Genomic DNA, 24,534 nt, shown 5'->3' with positions numbered 1-24,534 from the left:
CAAGGAACTCGCAGCGTGGCCGACTTCGTGATCGAGTTCAAGACGTTGGCTGTGGAGAGTGGGTGGAATGAGGAGTCTCTGCAAGCGGCCTTTTACCAGGGTCTGTCGGAGCAGCTCAAGGATGAGTTGATCTCCTATCCGGAGCCTAGTGACCTGGACAGCTTGGTAGCCTTGTCTATTCGGGTGGATAATCGAGTCCGAGAGCGAAGGAGGGAGAAGCAATGGGGTCCGTCCAATCGATCAGCTTCTCAGTTCCCAGTCGGGTCGGGTGGTGGACCAGAACACGTCGATCATTCTCCACCACAAAGGATTAGTGGAGAGGTCCTCTCTCCCGATTCTGAACCCATGCAAGTGGGGCGGCACGGGTTAACCAAGGAGGAGCGTCAACATAGACGTAAGACCAACTGCTGCCTCTACTGTGGTAGCTCGGGACATTACATCTCCACTTGTTCCCGGCGGTCGTCAAACTGCCCGGCTCGCTAAAGTTGGGAGGACTTTTAGCGAGCCAGTTTCAACCTCTCAGTACCTCTGTCAGACCCCGTTTCCCGGCTACCCTTGTGAACAGGAGTCAGAGCTTAGCGATTAACGCTTTTATCGATTCAGGTGCCGATGGAAGCTTTCTTGATGCCGAGTTGGTGGAACAGCTGGGGCTTTCCAAGGAGCAATTGCCGGGAAGCCATTGAAGCGACCACTCTGAACGGCAGTAGTCTGGCACGTATCACGATGAGGACTGAACCGGTTAAGATGCTGTTGTCGGGGAATCATTCGGAGATGATTTCATTCTTCATTCTGCCGTCTTCCCATGTTCCTCTGGTCCTTGGATACCCCTGGCTGAAGGAACACAATCCCACGTTCGATTGGGTGACGGGCAAGGTAACGAGTTGGAGCCTTGATTGTCATGCTAACTGTCTCAAGACTGCCTGTCCCCATTCGGTTCCCAGTCAGGTGATTGAGGCTAAACCCCCAGATTTGTCCCTGGTTCCCGAGACATATCACGATTTGGGGGAAGTGTTCAGTAAGCAGAAGGCTCTGTCACTCCCTCCCCCACCGACCATATGATTGTGCCATCAACCTGTTCCCTGGAGCTGTCTACCCCAAGGGAAGGTTATACAGTATCTCCCGCCCTGAACGTGAGGCTTTGGAGACCTACATCAAGGAGTCCCTAGCTGCTGGTCTCGTTCGTCCCTCGTCATCACCCCTGGGGGCAGGATTCTTCTTTGTGGGTAAGAAGGATGGCTCTCTTCGACCGTGTATTGATTATCGGGGGTTGAATGACATCACGGTCAAGAACAAGTATCCCCTGCCCTTGATGAGTTCTGCCTTCGACTCCTTACAGGGTGCTACGGTGTTCACCAAGCTAGACCTACGCAATGCGTATCACATGGTCCGGATCAGAGAGGGAGACGAGTGGTTGACGGGTTTCAATACACCGATGGGTCACTTCGAGTATCAGGTGATGCCGTTTGGACTGACCAATGCTCCAGCGGTATTCCAGAGTATGGTGAACGACGTCCTGAGAGATATGATCGGTCTCTTTGTGTTTGTTTACCTGGATGACATTCTGATCTTCTCGAAGGAACCTTCCGACCACGTCCAGCATGTCCGGCAGGTTCTGCAGCGATTGTTGGAGAATCGCCTGTTCGTGAAGGCCGAGAAGTGCGAGTTTCACGCCCACACGACATCCTTTCTCGGGTACATCATCTCCAGGGGAGAGATTAGGATGGACCAGGAGAAGGTTAGAGCGGTTCTGGAATGGGCCCAGCCCGGTACGAGATTGCAGCTCCAGAGATTTTTGGGGTTTGCGAATTTCTACCGCAGATTCATCCGGGGATTACAGCCGTGTGGCCGCTCCGTTAACTGCCTTGACTTCCAGTATCAGGAGCTTCAAGTGGAATCCGGAGGCGGATCGAGCGTTTCTGGATTTGAAGAGGCGATTCACCAACGCACCGATTCTCTCTCAACCGGACACGGCCCGTCAGTTCGTCGTGGAAGTGGACGCGTCTGATGTGGGAGTTGGCGCCATCCTGTCGCAGCGATGCTCCACGGACAGTAAACTCCATCCCTGCGCCTACTACTCTCGTCGCCTTTCGCCTGCGGAGAGGAATTACGATGTGGGTAACCGGGAGCTTCTCGCGGTGAAACTTGCCTTGGAGGAGTGGCGCCACTGGTTGGAGGGGGCGGAGCAACCGTTTATTGTCTGGACTGACCACAAGAATCTTGCTTACGTGCAATCGGCTAGACGTCTCAACTCCCGTCAGGCCAGGTGGTCGTTGTTTTTCGGACGATTCAATTTTTCCCTGACGTTCCGACCTGGATCTAAGAACGGCAAGGCGGACGCCTTGTCTCGGATGTTCTCCAAGACGGAGGAGAGTGGGTCCAAGACCGAGACAATTCTCCCCGGAACTGCGTCGTGGGAGCTGTTAGGTGGAAGATTGAGGAGGAGGTGATGGCGGCTCTTCGGACGCAGCCCGGTCCCGGTAACGGTCCACCCGGTCGGTTGTTTGTGCCTGAGTCGGTTCGTCCTGCGGTCCTCAAATGGTCCCACGCCAGCAAGATGGCTTGTCACCCTGGCGTGGCTCGGACGATGGCGTTTCTTCGCAGACGTTTTTGGTGGCCTGCCATGGCCGAGATACTCGGGGTTATGTTGCTGCCTGTCCAGTGTGTGCGCAGAATAAGAGTACCAATCGGCCCAGCTCTGGACTACTTCACCCCCTTCCTATTCCCCGGCGACCATGGTCGCATCTGGCCCTGGACTTTGTCACTGGGTTGCCCGCTTCTGAGGGGAACACGGTCGTTCTGACTATCGTGGACAGATTCAGCAAGTTCGCCCACTTTGTGCCAATTGCCAAGCTTCCCTCTGCCTCGGGAGACGTCCGAGATCCTGGTTAGGGAGGTTTTCAGGGTCCACGGGTTGCCCAGTGATATCGTTTCCGACCGTGGCCCTCAGTTTACCTCTGCTGTCTGGAAGTCCTTCTGTTTGGCCATTGGAGCTACAGTCAGTCTCACATCTGGTTTTCACCCCCAATCTAATGGTCAGGCGGAGAGAGCCAACCAGAAGATGGAATCCACGCTACGCTGCCTGGCCTCTTCCAACCCCACCTCCTGGGTCTCTCAGTTGCCTTGGGTTGAGTATGCCCACAATACTCTCCCTACATCTGCCACTGGGATGTCTCCCTTCCAGTGCCTGTATGGCTACCAACCTCCCTTGTTCCCTTCTCAGGAGAAGGAGCTCTCAGTGCCTTCTGTTCAGGCCCATATTCGTCGTTGCCACCGGACCTGGCATCGGGCCAGAAAGGCACTCCTTAGAGTTTCGGACCGGTATCAGCTCCAGGCGAATCGTCGCCGGATCCCCGCTCCCACCTACACCATCGGAGATAGGGTCTGGTTGGCCACACGGGATCTTCCTTTACGGACTGAGTCTAGGAAGTTGTTACCGAAGTTCATTGGTCCGTTTGTGGTGGAGAAGGTGATCAATCCGGTGGCAGTTCGACTCAAACTCCCGAGGACGCTCAGAGTCCATCCCACCTTTCATGTCTCCTGCCTCAAGCCTGTTTTCCTCAGTCCTCTGTTGCCTCCTCCGCCTCCTCCTCCTCCTCCTCGGATGATCGGAGGTGGTCCTGCCTACACGGTGCGACGCATCATGGATTCCAGACGGCGGGCCGGGGTTTCCAGTATCTCGTGGACTGGGAGGGGTATGGTCCTGAAGAGAGGAGTTGGATTCCGCGGCGACAGATCCTAGATGCTGACCTCATCCGTGACTTCTACCGCCTCCATCCTGGCGCTCCGGGAGTCCGCCCGGTGGCGTTCGTCGGAGGGGGGTACTGTAACGATCCCGGCAGTCTGAGTCGGGTCCTGTCTGTGGACTAGTTTTTTCTGCTCGGGATCTCCAGTTTCCCGAGGGTTCTGGAACGCTCCGGGGAGCTCTCTTGATTTCCGCACCTGCATCCCATCAGCAATCTGCACACCTGGTCCTGATCATCACCCTTCTTAGGCTCTGGCCTAACATCCATTCCCTGCCGGATCGTTAGCCATGAACAGTAGGTTTACCAGAGTATCAGTCTTAGAGCTTCTAGCGTTAGTTTTGTTGTTTTGCACCTTGTTGGTTTGTTGTTTACTTACCTCCGTTTTGTTCCATCTGCAGTCACTCGTCCGGAACCTTCATCCAACCTCTGCCTGGTGGTCGGCGGCTGCCGAGCCATGATTGGATCAACCACTGCACCCCCAACAACTAATCAACGCCGCCCGCTCTGTTCCCTGGATTATTCAGCATCACTCTTGAATTTGTAAATAAACACTCACCTTCGTTTCAACTTACCTTGTCCTGGTCTGCTTCTGGGTTCTGGCTTTGCAACTCGTGACAATACTGGGCCGTGTGTGTGCCTATGTATGTGTGTGTGTGTGTGCCTATGTATGTGTGTGTGTGTGTATGTATGTGTGTGTGTCTATGTATGTGTGTGTGTGTGTGTGTGTCTATGTATGTGTGTGTATAAGTGCGTGTGTGTTTATGTGTGTGACTGGTTGGTTATGAGCACATTCAGTGTATGAGTGCGTGTGTAACTACCATGTGTGTGTTTACATGTGTAAGTGTGGGGTTGTGGAAAGTCCTACAAGGCCCTGGTCTCTACGCTGTCTGCCTCCACCCAACACAGGCTGCTGACAATTTACGCGGGCGGCCGATGACAGCTCCCCCTGATCGTGCGCCAGTCAGCCAGGGCGCAGGGCCCGGTGGAGGCAAGCAGGAGGCCTCAGGAGCCGCATTGGGTTGGAGCAGTGTTACTAGTTACTGGCACTCCTTCAAAACCCAGGAAAAATCTCATTATGGGAGTGAAGCATTGGGTTGGGTGCCTCCCGCTGCTCTCTGCTCTGCTCTCCCAGGCAGTACTGGAACAGGATAACACCTTCAGGTCTGACATTTAGACTGGAGCAAGACAGGCCCACGACGCACAGCAGGGAGGGAAACAACACATGAAAGGCCATTTAGAGAACGTGAGGAAGACAAACAGAGCGAGGAAGACAAGAGAGAGGGGAGAACGAGGGAATGGTTGGTGGCCATGTCTGTCTTGTTGTCTGTCTGTCTGTTAGTCCTGCTGGGTCCTTTTGACAGAGAGACACAGAGGATCACAGCCCACAGGCCTCACCCAAAGCCATCTGCCAGAGGAAAGGGATTTAAGTGTAAAAACTGTCCGGGTGATATCTGTCTACAACAACTAAGCTCCTCTCAGCCATGGCCACATGTCAGAGTCAAGACAGGGGTCATGAATAACCTAGAAAACCACACCACACCAATGCTAACATCTGAAATGTATATATAAATTAAATTCATAATGAAAGAAATCCACTAAAACTGCTTGTTTTTAAAGCCAAGACATTGCCAAATGGCTTGATGACAATGCTATAGGTTGCAGCACACAAATGGCTGATGTTGAAAGGTTAGAACTAAAACAACAAAACGTCTATTGGTTTTAAGGCTGCAAATGAGCTTAAGGTGTAGTGTTACTGGAGCAGGACCTCTTGAGAGGAAATGCCCATCCCCCCTCCGCCCCCAACAGAGTAAGCTGAGACACTCTGGAGGCTGGTTCAAAGGTTTGGGTCTGATGCTGCGACTATATGCTTGAGTAGGGGGATCCGGATCAGAGAGTTAGAAGTGCAGTGACCCTTTCAATTGTGTGGTACTGTGTGGAAAAACAGAAAGCACCAGCAGACACCAGACAGCAGCTTAGAACTAGGTTGTAAACTGAGTCAAACGGGGTGGAACTACATGGACTTGTCCAATAAGAAATGCAAATGTGTGTTTTCTGTTGCCATAATGAACACGACCCAGGACTCAGCTTCAGTTCTTCATGTGAACCGCTCCTCCTCCTCCTCACCCGTCCCTACCTGACATTTAACAGCCACAGTCAGACTGGGCGGCACGTACTGACAAAACACGACGCCTTGAGATCGTGCCAAGATAGAAAGTGTTGATGTGAGGTAGTGAACGGAGCATGGCTTCAAAGAGGATCGGTTTGCACACATGAAATTAAGATCTCAGATAATCATATACCGTAGCGAACCTGGCAGGAGACAGAAAGACACATCTACCAGGGTGGAGAGAGCAGACAGCCAATTATTGTGTTAGATCAACAGCCATATCTGTGTGCGTGTGTGTGTGTTGAGCAAACATAATGTAGGTGTCTGCATGTAGCATGTAGCACTATGAGCCAGAGAAACCTGTTCTGTTATTTACAACTCACTGTGAAGAGCCTATCCTCTCGGGCCAGAAGATCTGATGCTACTTTGAGGTATTTCTTGGGTTCCCACCAAAATCATAGATACTTGGATGGACTCCAACATCATAGATCTTTATTAAAAGCAGAAGAGAGGCAATTTGACATGCCAAGAAAAGAGACATATCGGTTTTCTTTTACAATGCTATTTGATGCACATTTGATAATCAACTGAACGTTTTTCGCTGAGTTCAAAGCATGTCAAGGCAATCCGAGGTTTGATCTTTAGGTCCTTTTCAACTTCTGAGCCAAGTCCAGCCTGATCAGATAAAACCCTCTTCAAGGAAACAAAGAATGTTTCCTTGAACTCTAACTGGACCATAACAACTCACTGACTGAACTCCAGGTCCCCCATTTGAAACACCATGCCAGACGGTCGGACGACAGTGGCTAATTTGACGCTTCTGAAGGAGCAGAGTGGACCGGACACCTTCATTGCAGTCGGCAGGGTTATGGAGCAGACTCTGCGGCCCCACGCCTGACACCACTCACTCACAGCACACCCACTTGTCTTCCCTTCCTGCCTGTGACCCAGGAAGGAAATTATAGCCACAGGCTGGGGATTCGTCAGCAGCCAGTCAGCCAGTCAGGTTGGAGGGAGGGAGGAAGCTGCCTTATGATTAAAGTGTGTGTGGTATGCAGTGAGCAGCACCAGGGTTCTGTGATGGCTACGCTGGGCTGGTTAGGAGAGGTGGAGGGGCCTGTAGGGGTGCATGCCAGTGGGTTTACCCTCTTATCTCTAGTTAACTGAACAGGTCACATACAGACAGCTCTATCCTCTAGCAACACTGGGAAGGGAAAAAAAGCCTTGTGATTGGAGGAGCTGTGGTGTCCAATCTCATGGTTTTATGCTGGTATATTTATTGACATTTGGTGCATCCGTGCACACCAACTGCATAACATAACATTGCTGAATGTGGTGCCTTTGATACCAGATTTAACTCATGGGCCTGGAGAGAGAAAATGATGTGTGTGCGCGCGTGTGTGTGCCTGCTTGCGTGTGTGCCCGTCTGCGTGAATCCAGCTCTGTTGATAGCCCCCCAGAAGACTATCCCCTAATGACTGCCTCTGGCTTTTATAGTTTGATTGTGCACGGCCTGCCCACCAGTCATTTTCACCACGTCAGATTAACATTGCAAACATTGCTGGTCACATTACCTCATCCACATCAAAGACTTCCCCCTAAAAGGCTCAGTAGAATATTAGTGGAGATTTACAGCCCTCATTTCTGTACTTCAGAAACATGCTGATTTGAGCTAATCTCCCTCCCTCCTTCCCTCCCTGCCTCTTTGTGCTTCATGTGTGAAGTTAGCCAACGCTTTAATGACCCATTTACAAAACTTTTACACCTGCAAAGATACTCTTTTACAGCTCTGCTAGCTTGCTAACCCCTCGGGCAACGCACTCCACTGCAACCTGCCTGTTTCTCAAGGCATAAGGCAAGGTATTTATTAGGGCTTTGAAAAATATGTAACCACAGCAATTAGCTTTTATCAGGCTGTTTATCAAACGAGTGTCTCACAGAGAGAGGAGGAGGAGAAAATGGCTGCTAGATCAAGGGTCTTTAAAGCTCTTGTTATTCTGCGGTTGGTTTCCCCCAGCCCAGCAGCAGAGAACTGAGAAGGGGTTAATGGAGATACAGTAGATTTGTATTTGTATTTATTATGGATCCCCATTAACTGCTGCCAAGGCAGAAGCTACTCTTCCTGGGGTCCAGCAAACTTAAGGCAGTTTATACAATTGTAAATACATTACAATACGCTCTTGCTGCTAGTGAAGCTCGGATCCACCTCTATGCGGACGACACCTTTTTGTATACATCTGGCCCTTCATTGGACTGTGTTAACAAACCTCCAAACGAGCTTCAACGCCATACAACACTCCTTCCGTAGCCTCCAACTGCTCTTAAACACTAGTAAAACTAAATGCATGCTCTTCAACCGAACGCTGCTTGCACCCGCCCACCCGACTAGAATCACTACTCTCGGCGGGTCTGACCTAGACCTATGTGGACAACTACAAATACCTAGGTGTCTGGTTAGACTGTAAACTCTCCTTCCAGACTCACATTAAGCATCTCCAATCAAAAGTTAGATCTAGAATCGGCTTCATATTTCGCAACAAAGCATCCTTCACTCATGCTGCCAAACATGCCCTCGTAAAACTGACTATCCTACCAATCCTTGACTTCGGCGATGTCATTTACAAAATAGCCTCCAACACTCTACTCAGCAAATTGGATGTAGTCTATCACAGTGCCATCCGTTTTGTCACCAAAGCCCCATATACTACCCACCATTGTGACCTGTACGCTCTTGTTGGCTGGCCCTCACTACATATTCGTCGCCAAACCCACTGGCTCCAGGTCATCTATAAATCACTGCTAGGCAAATCCCTGTCTTACCTTAACTCACTGGTCACCATAGCAACACCCACCCGTAGTCTGCGCTCCAGCAGGTATATCTCACTGGTCATCCCCAAAGCCAACACCTCCTTTGGCCGCCATTCCTTCCAGTTCTCTGCTGCCAATGACTGGAACAAACTGCAAAAATCTCTGAAGCTGGAGACACTTATCTCCCTCACTAACTTTAAGCGTCAGTTGTCAGAGCAGTTTACCGATCACTGCACCTGTACACAGCCATTCTGAAATTAGCCCACCCAACTACCTCATCCCCATATTGTTATTTATTTTGCTAATTTGCACCCCAGTATCTCTATTTGCACATCATCTTTTGCACATCTATCATTCCAGTGTTAATACGAAATTGTAACTATTTTGCACTATGGCCTATTTATTGCCTTACCACCATAACTTACTACATTCGCACACACTGTATATATATATTCTGTTTGTATATTTGACTTTATGTTTTGTTTACCCCGTATGTAACTCTGTGTTGTTGTTTTTATCGCACTGCTTTGCTTTATCTTGGCCAGGTCGCAGTTGTAAATGAGAACTTGTTCTCAACTGGCTTACCTGGTTAAATAAAGGTGAAATAAAAAAATTAAAATTAAAATTCAGAGAGAATATGAACTCCAGGTGGACTGCTCTCTCTCATTCAATTCAATTCAATTCAATTGAAAGGGCTTTATTGGCATGGGAAACATGTTTACATTGCCAAAGCAAGTGAAATAGATGAACAGTAAACATTACACTCACAAAGGTTTGAAAGAAATAGAGACAATTCAAATGTCATATTATGGCTATGTACAGTGTTGTAACAATGTGCAAATAGTTAAAGTACAAAAGGGAAAATAAATAAACATAAATATGGGTTGTATTTACAATGGTGTTTGTTTTTCACTCTTTCTCTCTCGAACACATTCTCCGCCAGCCAGCCCAGCCACTATGATGAACCCTCTATGGGAGAAAGCCTCCATTCCCAGGGGGAGCCGGGATTGGAAAGGAATGGAGACCGCTTGTCACTTGGCCTTGATTTACCAGTGTCCTAGTCTGCCAAGAGTAACAAATCACTACGTTATAGCCCTTGTCTTTGAATGCAGAGTGAAGTGAAGCACATTTCTAAAGCATGGAAGAGATGAGGGGAGAGGAGCCGTATAGGCAGCAGTGTGGGGTTAACACTGCAGAGAGAGAGAGAGAGAGAGAGAGAGAGAGAGAGAGAGAGAGAGCTGTATGAGTTCCAGAGGGCGTGACGCAGTGTGTCTAGGAGGTCTGGGTAATTAGTTGAAGTATCATGAGTGGGTTTAGGAGACGGTGCTGTAGGGGTCTGTGTGGGTTCAGACACCGGTCTAAAGTGCTTCAGAGCGTGGGAGGGAAGGAAGGAAGGAAGGAAGGAAGGAAGGAAGGAAGGAAGGAAGGAAGGAAAGAAGGAAGGAAGGAAGGAAGGAAGGAAGGAAGGAAGGAAGGAAGGAAGGAAGGAAGGATGGAAGGAAGGAAGGAAGGAAGGGGGTCTTTTAGTCAAGAACTATAGCCCTCAGGGGAAGTAGAAAGTGACAGGCACTTCAGCCTCTCACCGCAGACAGAGCACTGGGGAGATATCCAGCTAAACACACCTCTGCTCTCTACCTTGTCAGGAAATGACATCTGGGCCTACACCTGCTCTGACTGTCCATCTTCTTTCATTGTCCCAAGCCATTATCTAAAGGGAAAATTCACAGCCACTTCGAGATAGTTGTGTCTTGTTTTTAAACGTAGGACAAAGGTGGAATAAGGTTTAGGTGAACACTTCTCTAAGGCTGACATGGGAAGGAACCCAGAGACCTGAAAGACAGAGTCACCACACCTTAGACCACACAGACTTTTTCAACCCAGTCCAGACAGACACACAGACATCCTCCCTAGTCCCTATCATATTGAACTACCTCAAAACCATCTCTCACATGTTGAACTTTAAACTTTACACTAACATTCTCTCTAATTACAGACAACTTCTCAATTTAGCAAATAAACACAGGGGCAGAAATAACCACTTCCACTACAGAGAGCACTCTGGTGCCAGTGGCAGGTTTAAGGGTTTCTATTCATAGCTCTAACCAGAATTAGTGGTCAGGGTTAGCTGTCAGTTGGTCACGATAACGAACTATGGTGGAGCATGTTGTTCACGCTCGTGCTTGACTGAATCCCCTGCAAGCACACACCAACAATCGCCTGCACAGCATGTGTATTCACTACCGCACACGCACACACAGGAAACGTTACCAGCGACAAACCAATCAGAAAACGGGAACTCAAACAGGAAAGAACAAAACAACTCTCAGAGCACCCCACTCACAGAATCCAGAACTCAGTCATTGAACCTCTCACTTTTGTTGGTTTCAAAGATTTTGGGGAATGTGTAGCATTAGCAGCGGCTTCATAATCTCAAGTGAAAGTATCACACCGACGGCATACAGGCGGATTGCCTTAGAAGCATCAAATATGAATCGGTACAGTCGGTTTGTTCCACTTCCACTCCCTTCAGGCAACCCGTCTTTCACTTCTTAAATCTGTGAGGTTCCACTGATAATGCAGCAGAAAGTTAAGGCAGAACCGTTTCAGATAGATAGCTCACTCAGAAGAAGGAGGAGAACGACACACTGCATTTGAAACAGTATTTCCAACTGCCCCAGGTGTACCTCAGAGAGGGATAAAACGTAAGCTAGGCCCACCACAGTCCAATGGCTGGGCAGACTTAAGCTAGAAGAACACTGATGCTTCTGGAGTGGAAATGACCCAGAAATGTTACACTGTGTTTAGTAAATATAGTTGTGCTATTAGAGTTGAAATGGGGCAGCAGAGGCAAGACAGTGAGGCATGTGCTAACCTCTGCCTGGTGCGGAGGCCTACAGCTCAGGCCCCTGGTTGTTGCTACACAACCAAGGGTAGAGAGCACTCACTCACTGTCCACTGAGGACTGTCAAAGCCCACAGGAGATTCCCTCAGCTGCCCTCATCATCCACACACAGTCACATGCAGACACACAGACACACCACATGCATACACAAAGCAACAAAAACAACTCTGGGCATGGCATCATAATCTGAGGCTACGGATGGAGAACCAGCCAGCCACGCACCCCCACAAACCAGTAGTCACAGTTAAACGCTTGACAGCCTGTGGCCACTTTACATTCAGTTCCATTCAGAGTTCACACAGACCAACTCCATCTCTGGTTAAGCACTCTTCCGGTTGAGGTTCCTCTGCCTGTGTTTAGTATGAGTAATGGGTTTAAGGTTAACAGCCAGGCCAAATGGCCCTTTAGGGACTCCTCCCTGGTCGTCCTGCCCCAGTGAGAGGCTGTGACGTGGGGTAAAGTCATCTCCTCTCTGGGCCTCTCTCAGGCACCTGTGGAGCATAAACACACAAGAGCAGCAGGGAGCAGGGCCTTCCTTTACAGCTGGGCCCCCCTCTCCTGTCCTGTGTTTGGGTTTCTCTCAACCGAAAACATCCCCTAACAGACAATCCAGGCCACCTCCAGCCCAGGCCACCTCCCTCCAGCCTAGGCCAAAAACATCCCCTAACAGACAATCCAGGCCACCTCCAGCCCAGGCCACCTCCCTCCAGCCTAGGCCAAAAACATCCCCTAACAGACAATCCAGGCCACCTCCAGCCCAGGCCACCTCCCTCCAGCCCAGGCCAAAAACATCCCCTAACAGACAATCTAGGCTCAGGTAGGGAACCTCTCTCCAGGCCAGGCCCAGCGCCCCTGGGTCCCAGGCGCCATGGGAAGGGCCTACGCCCCACGCTGGCTGTCAGGAGGAGGCCACAATGGTCCCAGAGCTGTTTAATGTTTATCTATGCCCCACTTCCTCTGTTCTCTCTCAGTCTGTCACTCAGGTGGCCACAGGGACCTTGTGGTCACCCTGTGTCTGAAGCAGAGAGTAAATACTCCAAGAGTTGTAGACTGGAGACCATCATTGGTGTCTCTCTGTGTCATCCTACTAATGAAAACATACAAATGTGGGAGTAGACTAAATTGGTGACTAAATAAACACAAGTAAATAAATATGTTGAGAGTACAGTGGGGGAAAAAAGTATTTAGTCAGCCACCAATTGTGCAAGTTCTCCCACTTAAAAAGATAAGAGAGGCCTGTAATTTTCATCATAGGTACACGTCAACTATGACAGACAAATTGAGAAGAAAAAAAAATCCAGAAAATCACATTGTCTGATTTTTTATGAATTTATTTGCAAATTATGGTGGAAAATAAGTACTTGGTCACCTACAAACAAGCAAGATTTCTGGCTCTCACAGACCTGTAACTTCTTCTTTAAGAGGCTCCTCTGTCCTCCACTCGTTACCTGTATTAATGGCACCTGTTTGAACTTGTTATCAGTATAAAAGACACCTGTCCACAACCTCAAACAGTCACACTCCAAACTCCACTATGGCCAAGACCAAAGAGCTGTCAAAGGACACCAGAAACAAAATTGTAGACCTGCACCAGGCTGGGAAGACTGAATCTGCAATAGGTAAGCAGCTTGGTTTGAAGAAATCAACTGTGGGAGCAATTATTAGGAAATGGAAGACATACAAGACCACTGATAATCTCCCTCGATCTGGGGCTCCACGCAAGATCTCACCCCGTGGGGTCAAAATGATCACAAGAACGGTGAGCAAAAATCCCAGAACCACACGGGGGGACCTAGTGACTGACCTGCAGAGAGCTGGGACCAAAGTAACAAAGCCTACTATCAGTAACACACTACGCCGCCAGGGACTCAAATCCTACAGTGCCAGACGTGTCCCCCTGCTTAAGCCAGTACATGTCCAGGCCCGTCTGAAGTTTGCTAGAGTGCATTTGGATGATCCAGAAGAGGATTGGGAGAATGTCATATGGTCAGATGAAACCAAAATATAACTTTTTGGTAAAAACTCAACTCGTCGTGTTTGGAGGACAAAGAATGCTGAGTTGCATCCAAAGAACACATTTACATTTTACATTTTAGTCATTTAGCAGACGCTCTTATCCAGAGCGACTTACAGTTAGTGAGTGCATACATTCTTTTTTTATTTTTCATACTGGCCCCCCGTGGGAAACGAACCCACAACCCTGGCGTTGCAAACACCATGCTCTACCAACTGAGCTACATCCCTGCCGGCCATTCCCTCCCCTACCCTGGACCAATTGTGCACCGCCCTATGGGTCTCCCGGTCACGGCCGGCTACGACAGAGCCTGGATTCGAACCAGGATCTCTAGTGACACAGCTAGCACTGCAATGCAGTGCCTTAGACCACTGCGCCACTCGGGAGAACACCATACCTACTGTGAAGCATGGGAGTGGAAACATCATGCTTTGGGGCAGTTTTTCTGCAAAGGGACCAGGACGACTGATCCGTGTAAAGGAAAGAATGAATGGGGCCATGTATTGTGAGATTTTGAGTGAAAACCTCCTTCCATCAGCAAGGGCATTGAAGATGAAATGTGGCTGGGTCTTTCAGCATGACAATGATCCCAAACACACCGCCCGGGCAACGAAGGAGTGGCTTCGTAAGAAGCATTTCAAGGTCCTGGAGTGGCCTAGCAAGTCTCCAGATCTCAACCCCATAGAAAATCTTTGGAGGGAGTTGAAAGTCCGTGTTGCCCAGCGACAGCCCCAAAACATCACTGCTCTAGAGGAGATCTGCATGGAGGAATGGGCCAAAATACCAGCAACAGTGTGTGAAAACCTTGTGAAGACTTACAGAAAACGTTTGACCTGTGTCATTGCCAACAAAGGGTATATAACAAAGTATTGAGAAACTTTTGTTATTGACCAAATACTTATTTTAAGCCATAATTTGCAAATAAATTCATTAAAAATCCTACAATGTCATTTTCTGGATTTTTCTTTCTCATTTTGTCTGTCATAATTGACGTGTACCTATGATGAAAATTACAGGCCTCTCTCATCTTTTTAAGTGGGAGAACTTGCACAATTGGTGGCTGACTAAATACTTTTTTCCCCACTGTATGTGTGCATGTGTGTGCCTGACTGTGTGTCTATGTGTGTGATTGCAGTTTTATTCAGATTATGATCTTGTCCTATTTATAAGAGCCGTATACATGCAGCGACTTTGTTCAGTCAAATTATTCCGTGCTTACTACATGGGCCAGAGCTCAACCCACAGGGGGACCACATAAACAAACAAGAGAGAATTATTCAGGGTGTAAACGCTTAAACGCCCACTTCAGCAGAGCCTTTTAAGTGTGTGATTAAAACGGGCACTGAGCTTCACATGGAAAGCTCAGCGGAGCACAACGCCACTACAGGAGTCGCTTTCCCGCTCTCTCTCTTTCTCTCAATCTCTCTCCCCCTCTCTTTCTCTCAATCTCTCGCCCCCTCTCTTTCTCTCGATCTCTCTCCCCTTCTCTTTCTCTCAATCTATCTCTCCCCTCTCTTTCTCTCAATCTATCTCTCCCCTCTCTTTCTCTCAATCTATCTCTCCCCTCTCTTAATCTCTCTCCCCTCTCTTTCTCTCAATCTATCTCTCCCCTCTCTCTCTCAATCTCTCTCCCCCTCTCTTTCTCTCAATCTATATCTCCCCTTCTCTTTCTCTCCCACTCAGTCTATACATGGTCCTTCCTCACACGCTCCATCTTTACCAATTCTTCCTGTCCCATATAACATCCATTCCTACTAACACTCTCTGTGAACATCCCTTTTCAATCAGCCAGAGTAAAACAAAAATAGGGGTATAGCCTACAGATGTAGGATCTGAATTTGATCACTCTTTTGCAAAGCAGGAAATGCAAACTTGTATTGTATTTGAGTTTTTAAAATGCTTCTAAAGTTTGTCATTTCCAATTTGAAATGTCAGACTTGCTTTGTCCTAATCAAAAATGTATCAACCCCTAAACATTTTTCCATTAATTATCTTCCACATTTCATGTTGCTGCAAGATTAGTTTCCTGTTGTTGGAAACTGGCTCAAATTAAGATCCTACATCTGTATTTGCTTTCTAGATCTGTTTTTCAAAACACAGTGTCTGATGCATCCACACATCAAAAGGATAAAGAGAAGTGAGCATCTCGTCTCAGCATGATGATGTCAGCGTGATTAGTTCTATATTTAGATGGATAATCTACTAATTAGGCCTTTCACTGATACTCAATATGCACACACTCATCAATTCGATAAGCCATCTCAAAACCGGAAGCTTTAAACTCTATCACAAAACAAAGACAAAGGGAGAGTCAAAGAGAAAAAAGCACTAATATCTATCCGTGGTGTTAAAATAACACTAAAAAAGTATATATTCTAGCATACTGAACATACAAACAACTCCTACTGAAAGCAAAGCATCATAAGAGAAGAGAGAGGAGAAGAGAAACACTTCCAATTGATGGTGGGCTATCTGTAGCGCCACAGTGAGCAGATATGTGGGGAAACAAAGCCCAAATCTCAGCTGCTAATCCCTGGAGATTCCGAGCACATTCCGGGGACTGCTTTGATCTCCTGAGTGCATCCGGACAGCCCATCCCAGACACACGGCATCCTCACACACACACACACAAGTCCCATACCGTCCCCCCTGCACGCCCCCATACCTCACATGCTCAATCACTATTTTTACACATTCACACACAAACAATCAGATCAAAACATCACACAGACATGGAACCCAACAATAAATGGAGACAAATCAACAATGGAACAATATTGTGAAGATACTCAGACTAAAATGAATGGAGAACCATGTGAGATGTAACACAGGAGTATCACAACACACAACATAAAGTTGTAAACAACAGTGCCAACAGATCAAATGTCTGTGTATCGCGTATAGATACTTTTACATCATTTAGTATCATTATTATCTCATTCTTTCACTGAACCTTTTCCAGAGGATCCATTGACAAAACACCCAATGAGGGTTATCCGCTTTACATTGTCACATAGGGTCCAGCTATGTAATCTAATTCCACCTGCGTCTCCTCACCCTCCCAGTCCCCCAGATACGACAAGACAAGACTTCCTCTCCTCTCTTCTATTCTCATTGGAATAACACAGAGCCAGGTGCATGTCCCCCTACTCTCCAGCCCTCTCCCCAAAGGCAAACGCTTTCTTTTCTTAGACCACAACTCCAAACTTCTCCTAGCCTCTTCAAAGACCAACAACAGGCCTGTCCTCCCAGGGGGGCGTGGAGGGGTATGGCCTGGCGGGAGAGGGGCATATTACACACTGTCACACACAGCATGCAGGGGGACAGCTGGTGGGAACAGCACAGGCATGGGGAGAGGACAGAAAGAGATAGAGGACCGAAAGAGAGAGAGAGAGGAAGAGAGGAGTCTGCATTTGAAAGGTGCATTCAGCGCCGAGACAAGGACCCTGTGCTTTTGTGAAGACAATAAAAAAACACTACAGGAGAAGAAGTAATAAAAGAAGCTTGGCCACAGAACTGCCATGTCTTTTATCAGACTCAGAGGCTGAGGGGAGCACATTTAAAAGCTTTCCTTCAAAAATCAGAGCGCTGGCACCCAGTGAGAAACACGGGGGATGGGGGCAGAAGTTCTACTCTACGATTCATTTCAGAGCGCCGTTCGTTGTCAGATGTACCTTAAGATTTTTTGTCTCAGTTTTGTATGGGTTTAGAATCTAAACCTTAGATGGAAGGTTTTGAAAAATGTGCTTTGGAATTGTCAGGCCAGAGCATGGGTTCGGCGACTCCACCAGTAGCATCACTTGGGGCCTCCTTTTACTACACAGAGGGTTAGGCCTCACAGAGGAGGGGGCGTCTATACATCCACCTCCCTGTCCCACTTCAAATGCAGTCTAATTTCATCAGCAACAACCAGGCAAGGCCACAGGGTAAACACAAGAAACAGATGGAGCCTGAGAGGGAAAATGGGAGAGGGGGAGAGGAGAGAGCTGAGATGGGGAGAGGGGGCTTTAGGGAGGAGGAAAGGAACTTGGCAAGGGTGTGGGGGAAAATGCGTTAACAAATCATCAAATGAAATCTTTGCGATTTACTTTCAGCACATTGCAAATTCCCCAGACAGACCGCTGGCTTAGGGTACAACTCACAACACTGCCTGAAGAGGACAGGAGAAGGCAGGGGAGGGCAGGAGACCTTCAACACCTTGGCTCAGAGACTTCTTAAAACCCAACAAACCAGACCAGACAGGCATTGGAACTGCCAAATCATAAATTGTGGAGTTCTCTACTCCTACTTAATAATCTAAGTTACAAAACTTTATAGGAGATATAAAAACAGCATAGTAAAAAACAAAAACTGTGTTTAGAATCAGAATTAAAGCTGGAATCCTTAGTGATGAAACTGACACATCTGTTTGGGATAACACAACAACAAAGAAGTTTCTGCAAAGAACAAACACTGTTTGTTCCCCCTCAGACATTATTGCACGTGCGATAGAACTGCAGATTACGTAATGCAATTTATTTTACCACACTGCTCATTTCCATTTGGACGCTGCTCACCTCCATTTAGTCAACAAAACAAAAACAATAACAATGGCGCTGGGGTGAACAGTGGCGCTGTTTCCACTAATGTGGATTCTATCTTTAAAGGGCCATAGCCTGGAGAGAAAATGTACCCAGGTCACCTGTTGTGGACCTCAAATGACAATACCACAAAACCACCTGTCCTTACTGCTCAGTTCCACATAAAATAACTTTGGTAACTTACTTAAATGTTGATTTCAAATAATACATAAGAACAAGTGAGTTTAAATCATCTATATGCACTAAATCTATATGCAAGGAAATTCTTCTTGGCTCTGGAGTCTCATCTCCCCACGACTTATCCTACCACTTAACACAATTCAATGCATATGTACCTCAACTAATGATAACAACCTTGCTAAAGCTCTACAAAACAAACATGTTCCATAAAAGGGCATTTCATTTTGATGGAGGAGGTAGGCTATGGCAGTAATCCCCTCACTCCTTTCAAGAATATGATAGTTTGGTTTGGGAGGTTTCAGATCAAAAGGATTCTAGTCTCAGACTCCCCGCTGCTGCCACCATCTGACCCACATTCTCCTGGATCTCAGTTCAGCCGGGAGGCAAAAAGAACACAGTCTTTAAAGTACATGTATCCAATACAACATGAACCGCTTTTAAAGGCTAAGAGGGTTGTTTGCATTGCATTCTCACCTCGCTAAGGTTTTAGCCCTTTTTCATTTGACAATACTATGGGGTTAGGGTATTTACTACGACTTATGGAAAGCAGTAACTTCCACAAACTTCCCCCTCTCAAGTTTTGTAATGTTAATTCTTCATGGTAAGGTTAAGTCATATATCATTTATAAGACATTTGCTAGTAAATATCTCACAATGTATAAAAAATGGTATCACTAAATTGCTATTACAAGACCGTAATTTCAAGAATTGTCATACTTAAGTGTCTTAAAATCTTTAAAAAACTGTGAATACAAATATAAGAATCCCGCAGCGCTGTGAAAGCCATTAGGCACATAGAATAAAATTATTTATAAAACAGAAACTCTGCCGAGCCCAAATTGTTCAAATCCATCCAACTTTTTCAGTGGGGTTCCTTTTCCATCATGGCCAAATATCACTTCACACCATGAATGAAAAAATGCTCCACAAAACAATCCCACCCTTTCACATGTATCCCACAATGCCCTCTGGTGAGTCTGCTGAACCAGAGGGCCCATGCATACCCTAACCGCGCCCAGAGGGCTGCTACACTACACGGAACAGAACACCGAACCCCTTCCTCCCTGATGATGATGTCATAAGGAGGGTCCGATTACAATATGAAGATGTTTATTAGAGGCCTGACAGCATGTGCATGCAACAAGCAGACCTGTCGCTGACCCCATCACGACACTCAGTGCTACACTTGATCACTCGTATGTCAATACAAACTGGGCATAAGTCATAAAAAGCTCAGCCCGCTGCTTTTCTCATCAACCTCCCTGGGCTAACAGAGCCTCACACCTTCGCAGCCCGCCGACCAATGTGCTGCTATTAAAAACACCTCACGGCAGGGATAGAGAAAACAACTGTGTACTTTAGACGCAGGTTAGACTTTGATCAAGATATTTTGCCAGCGTGCTTGAGGCTGATTGTCACTTCCTGAAGGAGTCCTTGGCTTGGCTTGGCTCCTCACCAGCATATCCCTGTGTCTTCCTCATACCAGAGACATTTAAATGAAATTAACCAGACTGGTCTGGTATGCGCTGCCATCGGTCATTTCCTTATGATAATGGCATGATAAATCATAAGAAGCAAAGCAAAAAGAGGCATATGCTATCACATAAAATATTCACTTTAGATACATTCCTTTGCATGCATTGACAAAGTTTCAAAGTGCTGGGATAATAAATGCTTGGGTTAATCCAACCAGAGAAACAAAGGCAAACGGTTAGAACACCTCTCGTTCAGGTAACACAAGGCTTTTCTTGTGCTTTTCATGCACACAAGCATGAGCAGCTCACTAGAAATGCAATGTCCATGAAATAGTGTGACAGCGAATGCTTGATTCTCATTGAGGGCAACTGTAGCATGAAATGTAGCATGTAAACATCCTAATGGTGGTATGTCTGTGGTCGCAACATGATGGCCACTTTGCTGGACAGAGTGTATTAGCTTCCCACTGTTCCAGTGGGCTGAGTGAGCTCAGTAGCTGAGAAGGGGGAAAGTCCTGGTGGATTTTTTGATGAGCTCTCAATCCTAAAAAATGCTGCCTTTGAGAAGTGAGCATCCCTAACCAAAGAGGCTTACACCCGGCTCCTCTGAAGCTTTTCCAAAAAAGGAGTTCTCCTCTCGACAACAACAATACAGTCTGCGTCCCCAAATGGCACCCTATTCCCGATATCGGGTGCCATTTGGGACGCAACCACTGTGTGTTTACCGGGATGACAAATCTGAAACAGACATGACCTCCACCACCTCTACCCCAGCCTTACAATGCAGCCCTGTCACCAGTCTGTCAGACTGCAATGCTTTCAACTCAGCCGTGATCTATTACCTAGAGTATAAACATCAGCAGCATCTGTTCTTGGTGGTGTGACACATTTGTTCCCATGCACCAAAAGTGTCTGACGATAAGACAGTTACCAAAGTAAGCAGTGTGTATCAAGTCAGGGCTCCTTTTGGACAAAGTTGTACTAACATGTTGTTTTGTACTGTACGTTGAAACAAACATGGGGAATATATTTGTTAATAGTGAGGTTTAAACACAAGCCTACAAAGTTTTCCCTCTTAAATATTTGGTCTATCATGTATATGGGGAAAAGTATGTTTTGTCAACAGCCATGTTAGTGTCAACATGTCACACTTTCATTCTCCAGAATCACAAAACACACAACATCCTGTTTCCAATGGATCATGTACCTTACAAACTGTTTGCAATGGGAATGAAATTAACACACTGATAAGAATTTCACAGGTCAAGAAGAGGAAGAAGTTCCTGCACACTGAATTTTAAATAGCAGCTTTTATCTTGCCACACCTGCATTAGACTTCTTCTAATGTGCCACTGCATTCAATAATGCCCATGTGTCTGGATGAGAGAGTCAAGAATGTCTATCTATGTTGTGTAGCTAACAAAGCAAATAACGATTATCTCAACTTTTTTTTTAACACATATGCAAACTATCCGTGTGATGTCAGCTTTATATTATCATTAATTTCCCTTTTTTTTCATTGAGATTATTAGTCAACTAGCCTATAACTAAACACACTGCTATTTTCTTTTTACAACATTTCTGGTTTTCTTTTCAACTTCTGCATAATGCACAGAAAACATAGAAATAAGCAACATTTCTTGAGAATGTCCTTGAATAGGTCTACGTCAGAGGCAAACTTTATGCTATGAGTGTTTGAAGAAAAAGTAAGCGGGCAACATCTGAAGAGTTGGTAGGCTATTTATCAGGTATTATCATTCCATTGGTGTATTGCAATAAGGTGACAGAATCTACTTTTGTATTTTTAAAATGTACTTTATTCACAACAACCGATAAATTCAGTTGAAAACTTTAGCCTACAACTTATCCCACTAAGAATAAATGCAGCCTTGGCTAAACCTCGAATGGGAAGCTAAGAATGTTAGGACGGTCCAGGCTCCACTGTATCAACATCAAACTGAGATGAACAATCTTGTTTTTGAAATCATAATAACGTCATATTGAAATATTTATTTCACTTACCCGAGTAGACAAGCCGCACTTATTCGTGTGGTGACAGTCCTGTTGCTCAAGCCGCGAGCCCGTGCAATAGTATTTCTGTTTCACGAGCCAATCGTCAATTCCTTTCCTTGCCAAACAGGCATTAACTACAAAACTGTCGCCTGAAATCAACATAAAAGGTGCGTTATTACAATGTAAACAACATGTTACGGTTAGGTTACAATGTAACATCTTTCTAATAATAATAATAATAATAATAATAATAATATGCCATTTAGCTTTCCTCAGCGTTGTGTTTTTTTCATAATTTTCTTGAATGATAGTAGACTTCGTCGGATGTTGCCTACGAGTCGGTCATTATTGGTGCATGGTTAAATGGGAAGATAGACTGGAAATACTTTTTTAAATGTATTTTTTCAACAAATATATTAAAATATAGACTACAAATGTATAGCCTGTCCTAAGTGTAGGCCTATGGGCTACTCACCCTCCGGACTCTCCCTCGGTTTACAAATCGCAGCTTTTCGGGACAATTGGTGAGAGAAACAGAGAACATAAAGATAGGCATAAAGATAGCATTATTCGAAAGTATTACCGCAAGTGAGCATTCAAATCAACGATTAGGGGTGACATTTTTCAGTAAAACATCATATCTTACCATGTTTCGAGTGAAGTTTACCCATTTCTCTGCATTGAGTTGGGATTGAAAACCATCAAATGTATTTATAATCCAGAAATCAGCGATATCCAGACGATACAAGAAGCGTCCGTAAAGAAAGCAGCAGCCTGCGCTCAGTACATCCTACGGCAACAGCGCCACACTAGCCTTTGATCGGAAGAAAGCTTTCCCGGCTTCGACTCCCTTCAAGGCGTAAAGGAGGCGGTTACCAAAACCCGCACTTCAACCGCTGAATGAACATGATTGACACCTCGCCCAAGATTAGACGACTTGCAGGCAGGCTCTCTTCTGTTTTATTGGACGACGGCGGCACATGAAAGCTAGCCGAGATTCTTTCGGAGTCTCCAAATATAAAAAGAGCAGCAATGCAGCAGCCCCCGTCACCACTACCACCATTCCCAGCCAGCCAACTAGGCGCGGTGGTCGAAGAGCAGCGCAAAAGGGAGTTAAAGGATATTTCGCTGGAGGATAAAAAAGAATGAATAAAAACATGTATTTGATTGATAGACATGCAAACATAATATTTTATCAATCATATAACTATTTTGGGTTAATTGCTTCCTATAATAACTTGTTTACACATTTTTTCATAGTTCAAACTGTGGGAGGGAGTCCTGAATAAACAAAAACGAATATGAAATAGAATACAACTTATAATATTTATGGCACTTATAGAACACTTTATGATCCCAGTTTTAGAACTAAAATAAACACAAGACAAACTAATTTGGGGCATACATTTAATAAACCATAAATGCCCTTCAGACATTTTACAACATACTGTATGAGCCTGAAGACAGGGCAGCTTGTGTCTCTATCAAGAGACACATTGCATTTTTTTAATGCATACAATACTAGCTACATTTCAAATTAGTCATCTCATGAAGTCCCATACAACTTTGAGACGTGTTCAAGGTCTTACCAAAAAAAAGAGCCAATTATTGCTTTAACAAAAAAAGTGCACAATTTAACAGGATGGCTCCCACGTGGCCCAAGTGTAATGGCCCCTAAATTATCCCGGGCCTCTATAACGGTCAAGGCTATGTTTAAGTTTACAGGCCTGGTCAGCCTCATGCAGCAGTTTAGATCTACCAAGCCAGGCAGCCACCTGCACCACCAACCCACATGCCTGGACAGTGTGCGAATTAACCCCCGAAGGAGTTATGAGCTCCCCTAAATGCAACAAAAGTCAAACTTTGGGGGTTCTCTAATTTAACCATTCTCCTATTTGTTTAAAATGCAATGTTGTACTGATACAGTGGTAAATATGAAAATAAAAGCTTATTCCAAATGAAACCAACACCCCACTTCTCTGTCATGGTTTAAACCAGTGACAGATGGTTCAGGTTCTTTCAATCACATTCATCTCTCTGCTCCCCCTGTCTGCCTCTCTCTCTGTCTGTCTTGAGCTTTCATTAGCAAACTTGCAACAGTATCAACTGGGTCCAGCGAACTTGCAACATTGTTTCAACTGGGCCCTCACAGTTTCCCACACCGATGAGCTCGGGACAGACACAGCTGTATTTGCGTCCCGTATTTCAGCCCCTTTTCAGGAGTCCCGACTTTTCTTTTTACAAAAAAGGTCAATTTGTCAGCAAGACACATCAATTAATTCAGGCTACAAGAGTGCAGGCCTAATGACAATTGCAGAAGGTCATTATGCTACACTTTATGGTGTTTTGTAACATAAATTATGTCACTTTCCATTCACCCAATGGATGCTGGAATTATTTTGGAGTGGACGAATGTGCGCAGGTAGCCTACTTTTTGATGTAATTTGTTTGACAATCAGATGAAAACCTCACGACTGGTTGTGTTCATGCCACGTTAAAAGGTAATAGATGTTTTCTGTTAAAATACATGTCTTTACTATTAGGCCCATGCACATTGTTTGTGCACGGCACAAATAGGAAGTCCCATGAAAAAAAAAGAGACCCCCCAAATGTCATGGTATAATTCGCACTCTTGGGTGTGCAGCTCCACGGCCTGCTCTCTACTAGTCCTTCCCTGGGGCTCAAGACTCCAGGCCTGGCTTGCACTCTGCT

General features: G+C 46.2%; 1 protein-coding gene across 1 annotated transcript in view; it reads right to left on the bottom strand.

Moving 5' to 3' along the window:
- Positions 1-22,825, bottom strand: part of LOC121535798 (protein naked cuticle homolog 1) — a 48,823-nt gene extending 25,998 nt beyond the window's left edge. Inside the window, exons 1-3 of the mRNA XM_045225341.1 lie at positions 22,469-22,825; positions 22,298-22,330; positions 21,832-21,971 (exon numbers count right to left, since the gene is read on the bottom strand). Coding sequence (XP_045081276.1) covers positions 21,832-21,971; positions 22,298-22,330; positions 22,469-22,493 — 198 coding nt within the window. The 5' untranslated portion in view covers positions 22,494-22,825. The remainder of the gene's footprint in view (positions 1-21,831; positions 21,972-22,297; positions 22,331-22,468) is intronic.
- Between the last annotated feature and the right edge of the window lie 1,709 nt (positions 22,826-24,534).

This window comes from Coregonus clupeaformis, chromosome 15, assembly GCF_020615455.1.
Source record: "Coregonus clupeaformis isolate EN_2021a chromosome 15, ASM2061545v1, whole genome shotgun sequence".
In the NCBI taxonomy this organism is placed as follows: domain Eukaryota; kingdom Metazoa; phylum Chordata; class Actinopteri; order Salmoniformes; family Salmonidae; genus Coregonus; species Coregonus clupeaformis.
The sequence above is the reverse complement of the archived record's forward strand: the minus strand, read 5'-3'. Positions and strand labels throughout refer to the sequence as shown.